The sequence below is a fragment of the Schistocerca piceifrons genome, chromosome 4 (genome assembly GCF_021461385.2).
Source record: "Schistocerca piceifrons isolate TAMUIC-IGC-003096 chromosome 4, iqSchPice1.1, whole genome shotgun sequence".
NCBI classification, from domain to species: Eukaryota; Metazoa; Arthropoda; class Insecta; order Orthoptera; family Acrididae; genus Schistocerca; species Schistocerca piceifrons.
Genome location: NC_060141.1, coordinates 387987964 through 388002940, shown reverse-complemented (window position 1 = coordinate 388002940; position 14977 = coordinate 387987964). Strand labels below are relative to the sequence as shown.

The window sequence follows — 14977 nt, the reverse complement described above, 5'->3', positions numbered from 1 at the left end:
TAATGTGACGTTATTTTGACCGATTGAAACTTTATCAGACGATGACGGAGAGACGTTATCTGCAGCGGAAAATGTTTATGTTAGTGAAATTGCCCAATAGCTCACCTTAATTCACATTGTCAATTTCTGAATTACAAGTTACACTTTAAATGTTATGTTATGGATCAGTAAACATCCACATCTATTACTGTCTCCGTTTAAGTTTCTACGGCTGACTAGTTTGAGTGACTCGGCGCCAGCAGAATGTTTAAGCTTATTGAAAGCAATAGCAGGAAATATAGAACATCATGTTCTGCCGTATTTACCATTCAATGTCGATGAAGGCTTTCATGGCCTATACAGTCACCATTTCCGCTAATGGTGTTTTAGAAATGAAGAGTGCACGCCCATGTAGGAAAGAACTCGGTTAGAGAAACTGCTCCAGAACGATATGTAGTTTGAACAATGTCTCTTTGATTATTTATTCATTCCAGTATGCACTGACCCACCGTCTAGAGGCTACAAATGATCGTAAGCGGCAATTACAACTGAGAAGCAACGTAAGTGACAATTACAATGGAGAAGTAGCGTGATACAAAAATAGTACCGAAGTGCTCAAGAAGGTAAATATAATTACAAAATAAAATCTCTCTCTCTCCGTCCGGACAGGCATCAGAAGGCCCTACGGTACCGACCGATCGCCGTGTCATTCTCAGCCTATAAGTGTCACTGGATGAGGATATGGGGAGGAGGGGCATAATAATAATAATGTCGTGTGACGAGGGCCTCCCGTCGAGGAGACCGCTCGCCTGGCGCAAGTCTTTCGATTTGACGCCACTTCGGCGACTTGCGCGACGATGGGGATGAAATGATGATGATTAGGACAACACAACACCAAGTCCCTGAGCGGAGAGAATCTCCGACGCAGTCGGGAATCGAACCCGGGCCCTTAGGATTGACAGTCTGTCGCGCTGACCACGCAGCTATCGAGGGCGGACAGGAGGGGGGGGGGGGCATGTGATCAGCACACCATTCTTCCGCCCGTTGCCAGTCGGATCCGCTGCTTCTCAGTCGAGTAGGACTTCAGTTGGCGTCACTAGTACTGAGTGCACCCCACTTGTCAACAGCGCTCCACAGACTCGGACGGTCGCCCTTCTAAGTGCTAGCCAAGCCCGACAGCGCTTAACTTCGTTGATCCGACGGGAGCCAGTGTCACCACTGCGGCAAGGCAGTTGGCACAAACTAAAAACCGTGTACAATTATAACAATTATAATCCCCCCCCCCAAAAAAAATTAATGTGTTACAAAATTAACTTATTACAAGAGTTGAGTGGGAACATTTTCACTGGTAAAGAGAGACGGTTGCAGGTAACCAGAGCAGCAGCCCACGCTCAAGTTACTGAGCACACTTGGCATAGCTACTTGCGTCTGTCATATTAGACGACACGTTAGTGATCAAGCAATTTTCTCAAAATTGGAACGTGCGACTGAATTCAAGTGACTGGCATCACGGCGGAACATTAGGTTCCATGACTTTCAGGTAATTGGAACCGTACAAACTTCATACCGCACAGTGATAGTCAACGAGACATGGACTTCAGTACCCATAAAATATCAGAGATGACGAAAATCAAAAAGTTAGTTCCTGGTTGTACGTAGACGTAGTGATGGTGCGACTTACCACGGTGGCCTGTCCGGCGCTGATGTCGAGCGCGAGCGCGTTGGACTGCATCTGCAGGTGCGGGACGTGCGCGACGGCGAGGGCGAGCAGGCGCGCGAACACGCCGGCCTGCAGCAGCACGTGGCCGCAGCGCGCCACCAGCGCGATGAGCGCGCCGCGCAGGCCCTGGCACGCCTTCGACTCCACCACCAGCACCCCGCAGTCGCTCACCTGCGCACCCACACACACTGTCATTACAAACAACCAACATACGTCGAGCAGCGGCAGTCACCCAGTGGCCAGTTCAAAATGGTTCAAATGGCTCTGAGCACTATGGGACTCAACTGCTGAGGTCATTAGTCCCCTAGAACTTAGAACTAGTTAAACCTAACTAACCTAAGGACATCACAAACATCCATGCCCGAGGCAGGATTCGAACCTGCGACCGTAGCGGTCTCGCTGTTCCAGACTGCAGCGCCTTTAACCGCACGGCCACTACGGCCGGCAGTGGCCAGTTCGTTCCGCTTTCTACTGGCTGATTCTTATTATCGTCGACGCAGATGACGCCGAGGCACGTGATTTATTACGACACGTGGGGTCGCAAATGTCGGAAAATATCCAAAAGGTGGATGACATGTCTGACGTCACTACATGACGTACCCCGTCGCACATGCAGCGGATGAGGCCGTCGCTCTGTCGCAGCTGATCATCCCACCCAACCCAGTATTCACGTCGGTGAGGCTCCGGGACTTTAGCGCGTGGGGCTCAGGGATCGAGTCTTGCCTCTCGCAAACAATATTTTGTTTTTCATTGCGTGTACAATTATGTGATTACAGTGGCATAAGATTTATTATTTACCGGTCTCTCGGTCTCTGCTGGTTTATTGCACAGTACAGTACAACAAAAACCTACGTTATTGCGTCACAAGTAAATGAATGTAAGCTTCAGAATTGCGTCCCTACCGGTAAATGAACACTAAATCACGTCTGTACACAAAAAAAGGACAATAAGAAAGAAACACAAAATAAGAACAGGGTTGTCTTGGTTACAGTGAGGACAATAATTATGTAACTTCTACGAATACAGCAGATCAAATTTACGAAAGATGATCGAAATTTGCACAGTTTGCTCGAATGCAAGTATTATTGCATCGCTCAATCACGTCCCAGCCCATCCGCTGCCCGTGCGGCGACGTTCGTCACCTGGCGACGACACATCTTCAACATTTGTCATCTATTTTTGGGGTGTTTCCTGGCATTTGAGACCTGATGTGTCTTGTATCAAATTACTCGTCTGAGCATCATCTATGTTGCTTCGAGAGTGTTTAAACGTTACTAAGAATTACCAGTTGCCAGAAGCATTGTCTGCAGGCAGGTGCTGCAGCTCTACCCGGCGATAGAAAATCGGTTTAATGTCTATCCCCCACACAAATCGCGTAAAAAATAAATTCAAGTGTAGTCTAGATCTTTATACTCCTCTTAATTTTAATTCAAACCATTTTCTTTTTAAAAGGGTTAAATGTCCTCGGCCCGAAAACAGTTCATACTTATTACTTCAAATCTCCAAAACTACTTAAGTCATTGAAATACTTTTTATTTTTCGTTGATTACCAAAGTATCTCGCTCGGTAACAGATGTTTTCAGACTGTTGTATCGTATTGTGATTGATATGTATAAGGTTCGGAAAACGGTAGTTTTTGCATTTTTTTTTTCGTTATTTGACTCGTCAGAAATGTGAAGTTTAAAAAGTCTCTACCTCTTACAAAAATCACATTCGGTACGATTTCTGTAGTGTGTCGCCAGTGCCACTCTTTCGACTACTTTCACTGCGCATCGTAAGGCACGTCAAACCAAACGATACACCAATCTCGTTCCTTCTGGAGCGCCTCTCGCGAAGCTTAGCGCAGCAGAAGCGTCGAGACAGTGGGAGCCACGACGGCCACGACGCTAGGCTGCCGTTTGTGTATTCGTGTTGGCAGCGGTCCAGCAAGCTAGCTGTAAAATGCCAGCTACTGTAAATCCGACTATAGCTACGTGGAATTACGGCAGCTGCTTTATTTACTGATACGACCACAACTTCCCTTCCCGTCATAATATGCAACAACGCTTTAAGATTCGCTTGCAGTGCGAAACCAACTATTAGTGGCACGAAGGCGTGGCGTGTTGAGTATCAGCTGGCAACACAGACGCCGACCACTGCCAATTGTCAATCGCCGAGTTATTTATTATTCGAGATATACGCCCCAGAAAGAGCAGAATCGGAACTTTACGTGGTGTTCCAGAAGTATAGTGGATTGATAAATGAGGTAGTCGTACACAGAATCCACGAGGAACGGAATATGTGAGAAACGTTATCTAGTAGACGAGACTGGATAATAGGCGATCTGTTAAGACATCAGTGTAATACTCGCACGGTACTAGAGGGAGCCGTGGAAGGCAAAATTGTAGGGCGAAAGAGAAAACGGAGTATAACCAATACTGGAGGGTAGTCCGAGTTTACAACATAAACTCGAAAACAAGGGTACAAAATTACGCAATTAATTTTTTGTTTCTTTAGCCGTCTGAATTGGCCTGGCACCGCTGCGCCACTTCCTCTGTTGCGGATTACTGCACGATACTCCACTGTATCAATCAGTTGTATTGGCATCTTTAGCGGTGTGTAGAGTTCAGCGTACACCACGACTGCATACATTTACCTGCAAATACAGATGTTATAAATGAAACTTCTGACTACCTCTGATAATTGGGAATTTCGGTCTGAAGTGCTTCTCTGAGGCTCTAGAGGTTGGCACAGCAGAGGAAATCGTGACGGAGCGCCTACATCTACATCTACATGATTACTCTGCAATTCACATTTAAGTGCTTGGCAGAGGGTTCATCGAACCACAATCATACTATCTCTCTACCATTCCACTCCCGAACAGCGCGCGGGAAAAACGAACACCTAAACCTTTCTGTTCGAGCTCTGATTTCTCTTATTTTATTTTGATAATCATTCCTACCTATGTAGGTAGGGCTCAACAAAATATTTTCGCATTCGGAAGAGAAAGTTGGTGACTGAAATTTCGTAAATAGATCTCGCCGCGACGAAAAACGTATTTGTTTTAATGACTTCCATCCCAACTCGAGTATCATATCTGCCACACTCTCTCCCCTATTACGTGATAATAGAAAACGAGCTGCCCTTTTTTGCACCCTTTCGATGTCCTCCGTCAATCCCACCTGGTAAGGATCCCACACCGCGCAGCAATATTCTAACAGAGGACGAACGAGTGTAGTGTAACCTGTCTCTTTAGTGGACTTGTTGCACATTCTAAGTGTCCTGCCAATGAAACGCAACCTTTGTCTCGTCTTCCCTACAATATTATCTATGTGGTCTTTCCAACTGAAGTTGTTCATAATTTTAACACCCAGGTACTTAGTTGAATTGACAGCCTTGAGAATTGTACTACTTATCGAGTAATCGAATTGCAACAGATTTCTTTTGGAACTCGTGTGGATCACCTCACACTTTTCGTTATTTAGCGTCAACTGCCGCCTGCCACACCATACAGCAATCTTTTCTAAATCGCTTTGCAACTGATACTGGTCTTCGGATGACCTTACTAGATGGTTAATTACAGCATCATCTGCGAACAACCTAAGAGAACTGCTCAGATTGTCACCCAGGTCATTTATATAGATCATGAAACTTCATTTATGTTAACATTTCTTCCAACAGCAACACACTACACCACACAATAGCGTTATTGCGAGCTACACACGTCATCCAGTGAAACTTGCTGGCAGATTGAAATCGTGTGCCGGACCGAAAGTCGAACTCGGGATCGGTGGCTTTAACGGGCAAGCGCTCTTCCAAATCAGCTACCCAAACACGACTCACGACCCAGCTTTACTCCCGCGAGTGCTTCGTCTCGTACCTACCAAATTTCACAGAAGCTCTCCTATGAAACTTGCAAGACCAGCATTCATGGAAGAGGAATCTCGTCTAGCACTCCTGGAAGATGACTGTAGTCTTGAAAGTTTCGCAGGAGAGCTTCTGTGAGGATTGGTAGGTGGGAGATGAGGTACTGGCGGAAATGTCGTGCTCCGGTTCCTCAGTTGTAGAGCACTTGTCCGACAAAGGCAGAGGTCCGGGGGTCGAGTCTCGTCCAGCACACAGTTTTAATCTGCCAGGGAGTTTCCAATTCAGTGCACACTTCTTTACAGAGCGAAAATTTCATTTTGAAATCATCCAGTGTCTGCCAAGAAGATGGTAGGGGAGATGGTTTCGCGGATAAAGATAGTTAGTATTCTGAGCTACGTTGAGAATTTGGTAGGAGCAGTGTGAGGCTGGTGAGTGCTCACCTCGAGGATGGCGTGGGGCTCGGCGTACGCGTGCAGGGCGGCCTTGCGCAGCACGACCTTGCCGATGCTGCGCAGGCGCAGGCGCTGCAGCAGTCGCACGCCGGACAGCGCCCCCGCCAGCACGTGCAGCTCGCGCGGCCCCGACACCGACACCACCGACACCGAGGAGCCCGCCGGCAGCGCGCCCGCGCCCAGCTGCACCACCTGCCGCACCCACACACATTCACTTCTACTCACAGCCTGTGCACCAACAGTCAACTATCGTCCAGGACAGTGCTTCTCAACCTGGCCCTAATTACCTCCCTAATGCAGGGATAACAACCGTCTTACCTACGGTACATTTTTGATCTCTTTTAGCAGTAAAATTTTGTAACCGTCCACCAGTTCCACTCTAATGCTGATTTGTGAAGTAGGGAAGTGAGTTTACCTCCTAAAATTTATAAAGCAGAATTACAGCATTTTAATGCATACATGTGTAATAGTAATTACGTGCCAAATACTGTACATCAGAATTTTATGAAGATGTAATGAAAATATCCTCGAGACCCCTGCCGCCTACGCCCTCCATGAAAGCTGGATCGCCCACTAGCAAGCCTCAACAACATCTTTCTCACATAATCCACCCATTACAGAGGGAGGCCAAGAGATGAATACACTAAACAGATTCAGAAGGATGTAGGTTGCAGTAAGTACTGGGAGATGAAGAAGCTTGCACAGGATAGAGTAGCATGGAGAGCTGCAGCAAACCAGTCTCTGGACTGAAGACCAAAACAACAACAACAACACACTTTCCACTTTGTACCACGCATCTGTGACAGTAAAACTGATACATGTACGCCACATATGCATAAATATCTCATGAAAATGCCTTCTCAGTGTTGTAGAAATTCTCACAATACACCAGAAATTGCTTCGTTATTCACATCGCAACAATAAACTAAATGGCAGCATTAGACAACAGTAACTATGTAATGGCTACTTCACTTCTGTAGGGCCAACACATTATTATTAGTGGCAGTGGTCGACACAACCATTCACAGCCTCATGTCTTGCAATTTCTGCCAATTCAGAAGCAACGACTCCACCAATAAAGTGATTTACCCACAGTAAGCTTCAAGTATAATACACACATTTCAATTTGGTTTATTTTATATGGGGATGCACGATACAGTTGAAGAAAGTCACCTAGAGAGAGGAGTGGAGCACAGCAGGCACGTTTTGTAACTGGTGTCTAGTGCCTACCTCAAGGTGGATGGCTTTCTTTTCTGAGTAACACTCGACACGTTCTGTGAATTCCTTTATCATTGTATAAAAAGGTTGCTAGAAACAAGTCTCTCACTGACTCATTAAAACACCTACACAAACTAATATCATTTATCTTTCGTCATTTTAAAACTGAAACTGATCAAAAAAAGTTTTTCATTCTAAAGTTTAGTCAGGCGCTAACGTTCATGATGATGGTGGGAAGAGGGACACTAGCTAATATTTGATTGTAGTCACGGGTAATGGTTTCGGAAAGGTTGGGAACCAATGGTAGAGGACATGAGTCGGGGACCTTTTAGCAGCCGCAGGCCGAATTACAAAAACTGAACATTTGTAGGCCACATGTGTTTACAACTTGGTATTTTTAAGCTTCTGCACTATGTCCTAGCAGCGTGTGACGTTCCATGCAGCGTCAGGCAAAGCAGGTCATCAGACAATTGAAAGTCGGCTGCGCCCATTTCATACGAACCACACGTTTAAGACGAACCAAGGACGACGCACGGTGATTTCAACTGCACGGTGATTTCAACTGCGGCCATCCCGAATACGAGTCAAGAGCACTAAGCATCCTCATCTAGCTCGGTGGAAAGGACTGAGAAGACCGTCGTTCCATTAATTTCTGCGTAGTTCAAGTCTACAAAGTGCATCTGGCATAAAATAACTGTATTAGCGAAAACAACGAAAAAAATAGGCTGGGCTTACCGAAGAGCTACGGTAGTAAAGGCACTGTAGTAAAGGCATTGAATGGTGCCAAGTTGATTTATTTGCGAACGAAGGTAAATTCATTGTATTAAATCAAATGGTGTGGCGCGTCGGAGACGCAAGAACGACAATGACGAATTGCAGGAGGGAAACCTCTAGTATATCAGTGTAAAGCACGGACGTGGGCGGAGCTAGGTGTGGGATGGGGGCAGGGGGATAAAGGGGCAACCTTGGCTCTCATATCATTTTGAAAGTGAGTGTGCACAAAACGGTTGGAAAAAGCGTTTAAGATTTATGACAACGACCAGCAAAATAAGGCGCACGAACTTTACCTGTCGGTGTTTTTTTAATTGCGTATATTTCCATACTCTCACAATCCTACTTACAACGTTACTGCCGATTTATGCCAAATCCTGAGCAGATGCTAGGAACCAAAGAGGAGGCCTAAAGAAGAATGGGTTAGTGCCCAACTCGAAGTCGCCAAGATAATTACGAGTAACTCGAAAAACTGTCTACAAGAAAAAAAAAAGATATTAACAAGCATTTTTATTTCTACGAATCGAGATGTTGATTTGTTCATTGCGAGATGGCCGAATATTTAAGTTGCGCCGATTTGTGGTATCTTATGTTTGTATTTGCACATATGTTTATTTTAAAATTATTATTTATGATTGTCATGGATAGAGCATACAGAAGTTATTATAAAACCATGCAAGCTGTATTTTATTCTTACACGTGCGAGAAATATAAAGATATCTCGATGTGTGGGTGACCGATTATCAAAATGAGACGCGGAGTTCAGCGTGTTAATTGTATATATTTTCAAACAACTAACATACGTTTTGCGTACTTCAGTAATATACATCTATGATATTTGTTTCAGTCTTATATAAAATAATCTTCAACAGCAGTGAGTTAATTATTGTTCTAAATATTCTGAAGATTGTTGCGGTGTAGTGCAGACACACGATCTTATTTTCACAGCTGTTGATGCTGTTCATGTCCAAAATATAACATTATTTTACTTCTTGTGTACTGTATCAAATAACAGTCAACAATGGTTGAACTTCTACTTCATTCGTTTGTGACAAAACTGTTTAAATTTTGTTAGACGTCCTGTTTTGTTATTGGTTGAGAGCGGTCGACCGCAGCACGTACGAGGAAGCCAGTGGCCCTATTGTTTCCGTTTCATCGCAGTGTACATGTTAACGTCGTAGGTAGCTAAAGAAAGTAATTGGGATAAATCGTGGTCTTTGCTGGAAACGATTGGTGGACATTTCTTCCGCGTCGCTGCTACGGGCAGCAAGAAGTAGTGCAACGTAGCGGTTCTACGACGACTGCTGCTGATGCCGCCGCCGCAGCAGCAACGTGGAACCTGCTGCAGTAACGGTTAGCGGCTGGCGCAGTTCTCAGAACTCCTACCTCGCTAGCTGTGGTGAAAGCTTTTGTAACTGACTCCCTTTCAATCAGATTAGATTGTTTTCGGCCGCTGCTAGTAATAAAATATGTCACACATCGAAAGTAGTTGGGGAGACTGGGTCATCCTGCGGTAGCCTCGACGTTCTTCGAGATCAGTGACACTCCTCATGCCCAAAAATCTTTGAAATAAAACAAAGTTGCCTATATTACTAGCTATACTGGGAGTTAACTTTAATTCCACGGTAGACCAGTCACCGAGTATTGGAGACTTGTGCACTATGCTTCGAGTGCCACATGTCTCAAGATTACAGAGGACAAGAGATGATGTGAGCTACTGCTGCAATGGAAACACGCGTTTCATGGTGCAGTAACACTGATCAATGTAACAGTTCATTTCCTCAATGATTGGTTAGTCACAGTCCGAAATAAATTGCGAGAATTACGCTCGTAAGTGTAATTTACCTGTTACAGAGTACTGAGAGAGCTCAGCTACTGGTTAATAAAGCACAAATAAAACTAAATTCTGCGATACTGTGACGATTAACTATCCATCCACTACACGTTTCTATCGTCACCTCTTCAGAACCTGACTGAGTACTTTGTACTTTCCATCTTGGATTATGTTAGCAGCACACACATGCGGTGTTTTACAGCACTCGCCTGCGTTCCATAAAGTTGTCTTGCGTGCCATTCAGTTCATAAGCATTATGCGATTTTTACGCAGGTCAGTGTGTAACAGAGTGAGTCTTCCACTATTGTCTTATTAGGTTATTTTCTCGGGAAATTTCGTTAGACCCTTTTGTTTACATAGTGCTTACAATACAGAGAAATACAATACAGGAAGTAATATGAACATTTATAATTCAACACGCTTCAGTTTTCTGAAGTGCTATCATTGGAAGTTGTGTTTCCGGAAAAGAAATATGTTTATTTAATGGAAATCCCTGGAATAACCTAGTTTCTTCTCTTTAAAACTAATGGTAGCACTACATCTACATCTACATGGATACTCTGCAAACCACATTTAAGTGCCTGGCAGAGGGTTCATCGAACCACCTTCATAATTCTCTATTATTGCAATCGCGTATGGCACGCGGAAAGAATGAACACCTATATCTTTCCGTACGAGCTCTGATTTCCTTTATTTTATCTTTGCGATCGTTCCTCCGTATGTAAGTCGGTGCCAACAAAATATTTTCGCATTTGGAGGAGGAAGTTGGTGATTGGAATTTCGTGAGAAGATTCCGTCGCAACGGAAAACGCCTTCCTCTTAATGATGTGCATCCCAAATCCTGTATCATTTCTGTGACACTCTCTCCCATATTTCGCGATAATACAAAACGTGCTGCCTTTCTTTGAACTTTTTCGATGCACTCAGTCAGTCCTATCTGGTAATGATCTCACACGGCGCAACAGTATTCTAAAAGAGGACGGACAAGCGTAGTGTAGGCAGTCTCCTTAGTAGGCCTGTTGTATTTTCTAAGTGTCCTGCCAATGAAATGCAGTCTTTGGTTAGCCTTCCCCACAACATTTTCTATGTGTTCCTTCCAATTTAAATTGTTCGTAATTGTAATTCCTAGGTATTTAGTTGAATTTACGGATTTTAGATTAGACTGATTTATCGTGTAACCGAAGTTTAACGCGTTCTTTTTAGCACTCATGTGGATGACCTCGCACTTTTCGTTATTTAAGATCATGGGTACGGTAAATGTTGGTGACCCGAGAAGTTTCGTGATTTTTTAGAGTGGGAGTTTTCCAATTAGGATAATGTTACATCAGTAGCCCCAAAAAATTAAAACACTTTCTACTTTAAGTATGTTGTCGTACTGTACGACATATCTTACAATTATAGAGTCAGTACTCTTGTATTTCTTTTTTTTTAATTTTTCAATATTTGTGCTAATGGTTTGCTACGGTTGTAACTCAGAATTTTAAACATATTTTAAATGAACGGATATGGGAGAAACCATTATGTTTGCTCTGATTCGTACTTCGATACGATACGTAGCTTATAGCAATATTACCGATAAACTACTACAGTGTTAATATGTACCGTGTTTAGCTAGCAAGTGGGAAGCTGGTGGAGCTATGACTGCGATAGGTTGTGGCCTGTGCCGTAGGAACACACAGAGGACTGGCTGGATGGAAGCTGCGAGAGGTTTCCACAGGAGCCGCAACCTGCGGCCTGCGACACAAAGGCCCGCACACCTGCGACCGGTTTCTGCCGCTGGGGTAGCCGGCGCCGTGGCTCCGACCGCCTCTCCACCCCAGCCACGTCATACGCGAGTAGTCAAGCGCAGCTGCAGACGCCAGCAGTGACCATAGATACTCGTATAACGAACGCTTCCAAGTCATTCGGTGCACCGGGTGTGTCAAACCGAAATTATACAGACGGTGGCAGAGGTAATGAACTAATGGTCGATAATACATATTTCAATCAGCACGGTGTCTTGAATCAGCAGCAAGTGTGAGGCACGTGTCTGTGAGTGCCTTACGTTTCATAACAAATGCCTGCCACACTGACTCTGGTGATGGTATACACAATCGCCCCCGAAGTTTCTACGGTGGAGTTTAATACTGTTTACAGCTCAAGACGGTTTTTTGTAGATGGATACCAACCAGAGTACTCAAAAACATCGGTTCAATGTGTGATACAAGCAGCATGTTGACACGATCCTAAATTACAGAAATGGCCGTGTTGGAAACTTACAAGTTTGGACATATATTTGTAGGCACAGTAGAATTTGAGACAGATTTTACCGGATCGTGCAGGGAAACATTAATTAATGAACGAACACCCGCAACTTGACTGTGAAAGGAACACTACAAAGTGAACATTAAATACAGCATTGGTGGGGCACCAAATTTAATAAACAATGTATTCAAGCACTGGGTACAAGTGAGTTTGAATTCAGACCTCAGTTCTGTCAATGGGGTGTATTGTAGCAGATCCTGTGTGAATGGCAGTCGTTACTTTTCGCTTCTGTTAATGAGCTTCCGTTGTTATTTATTCAGCGCTCGGCGTTTTGATACCTCGTGCTGCGATCTTCTTCAGGATTAAACTTGTGCCATGCCTGATGTTCAGCCATCCAGGGACACCAGTGGAATCTCGAAGAAGATCCCTGCAAAAAATGGCTCTGAGCACTATGGGACTCAACTGCTGAGGTCATTAGTCCCCTAGAACTTAGAACTAGTTAAACCTAACTAACCTAAGGACATCACAAACATCCATGCCCGAGGCAGGATTCGAACCTGCGACCGTAGCGAGATCCCTGCAAAAGGATCGAAATGTCAAGCACTGAAGAAGCTTGAACAGAGATGTGACGTGGCCTAAGGATTCGGAAGATACTACCATTAATGACAATGGTTCAGATGGCTCTGAGCACTATGGGACTTAACATCTCAGGTCATCAGTCCCCTAGAACTTAGAACTACTTAAACCTAACTAAAGGACATCACACACATCCATGCCCGAGGCAGGATTCGAACCTGCGACCATAGCGGTCGCGCGGTTCCAGACTGAAGCGCCTAGAACCGCTCGGTCACCGGCGGCCGGCAATGACAATGGTCACGAAAGCCTTCAGATTTACACGAAACTCGTTTTAGCATCTTCTATCATGTGACATTTAAGCCTCCACAATTGGCTAAGTGGATAAGTGTCACATTACGGATCCTAAAGATCGGGGTTGAATCCCCATCCTGTACTAGAATTTTTTGTATATCTAGTACAGTTCCTCCCAAGTCTGGCAACCACTAACATGTGTAAAAAATGCCGAGTTGTTCCGTGACTCGAACTTAAACTGCAGGTCATGGCTAAATGCTTTCAAAAGAACACAAAACGGCATTCTAGTTACAATAAGATGGAATCTATGGTGTTCAACCGAGTCTGCGCACTAAGGCCAGTTTGCCGGCCGTCGTGTCTGTGCGGTTCTAGGCGCTACAGTCTGGAACCGAGCGACCGCTACGGTCGCAGGTTCGAATCCTGCCTCGGGCATGGATGTGTGTGATGTCCTTAGGTTAGTTAGGTTTATTTAGTTCTAAGTTCTAGGCGACTGATGACCTCAGAAGTTAAGTCGCATAGTGCTCAGAGGCGTTTTGAACAAAGTCCAGTTTTATTTTTTCTATAGATAAATCGTCGTTACTACGAGTGTATACACCTTCTGCCTACTTACGAGCCCCATACAAAGCAGGATGCGCTGAAATATTTAGCTGAGCTGGCACTGCGAGTACTTGGATGGTCTGGTGTTTCACTGTAGCATGAATTATCCACCAGACATCACCGCGTTGGGCATTCACCTCAGAAGCGTGTGCAGTTGGCAATAACTGCGTCAATAGACCATTCGCCTTATGCAAGTAGCACACAAACGTCTTCAGTTTGTAGCCTCTGGCTCTCGTTTCTGTCCTGAATGGAGTCACTGATCCTGATTTAGGATAATTTTGAAATATGTTTTATATTAGTACCTGTTGCTGGTTCTATCCACGCACACACAAATCGCGTGAAAGTAACAGATTCGGTCAGCCTTTGAATGGGTGCCTTTACGTGGCTGCAATGTTTTCTGCTACTGATCAGACTGGAAGCCCAATTACGTGGATTAGTCCAGAGGCAACTAACTGGTGTTACAGATAGTAGTAATTCCTTTCCATTACGAGACCGTGAGTTTTCATGCTAATTTACCCTCCAAACGTTAGCTGAAAACAGTGTAATTGTACATGCAAAAATCTAAATGGTTTCACACACCCAAACACACATATTTCCCGTTGTATTCCTAATATGTTATCTCTTCGTGATTTCGTAGCTAAATTTGTAGGGAGCAAGCAGAATAAATTTGGGTCAGTGGCAGCACGCAACAGGGAGAATGGAGTGAAACGCGAGACGGGCGGTGGGGCAGCGGCGGAAGCGCGCTGAGGTCACGGCAGGCACAGCGCGGCTCCCACGCGCACGCGACGGTCTTTTTACGCCGCCTCCAGGCCGCACGCCGCCCGCGCTGATTACAGCTGCCGCTCCGACAACCACCAAAATCTACACACGGCTGCTCTAGCTGGCCGGCCGATTGCACACTTCCCTGTTAATTCGTGGACGGCGACAACCCGTGGGCTTTAGCTAACGCACTTGGATTGGCGTTCACAGCGTGCTCACCAGTTATTCTTGTTTACACTGCGCTTATCAATAAAAATCGTCAATGAAATCATCGGTCGGTCATGTCAAGACGATATACCCTTCTGAAGACGCACATGGTACGTGCATTGCATCAGTTATTTAGGTTTTTTTGTTTGTTTGTAACTTGGCTTCGTCCCTAATGAACGATATTTTTCGAACGCCTACCAGCGTGTTAAAGGATCAAGTAATAAAGTACTGCGGCCAAGATTTGCATGTGTACCACGACCCGTTTTAGCTATATATTCCCATCTTCAACAGATATGGAAGATTACGTTATTACTGGATGTAACGCCACCTTTATTGTTTTAAGGTTTTGTACCTCCATTGCACAGAAATTCATACTCACGCAATACAGCATTCATATTATTTACGTTAAATTATAACATTTCACGATGTAACGTGCATCTTGTACTAGTACAAAGATGTACTATGTTATGATTTAACGTAAAA

The 14977-nt window shown here is 44.6% G+C and overlaps 1 protein-coding gene across 1 annotated transcript in view; it reads right to left on the bottom strand.

Annotated features, from left to right (window-relative positions):
* Positions 1-14977, bottom strand: part of LOC124795863 — a 76528-nt gene that overhangs the window by 11954 nt on the left and 49597 nt on the right. The window contains exons 2-3 of the mRNA XM_047259945.1: positions 5986-6189; positions 1661-1870 (exon numbers count right to left, since the gene is read on the bottom strand). Coding sequence (XP_047115901.1) covers positions 1661-1870; positions 5986-6189 — 414 coding nt within the window. The remainder of the gene's footprint in view (positions 1-1660; positions 1871-5985; positions 6190-14977) is intronic.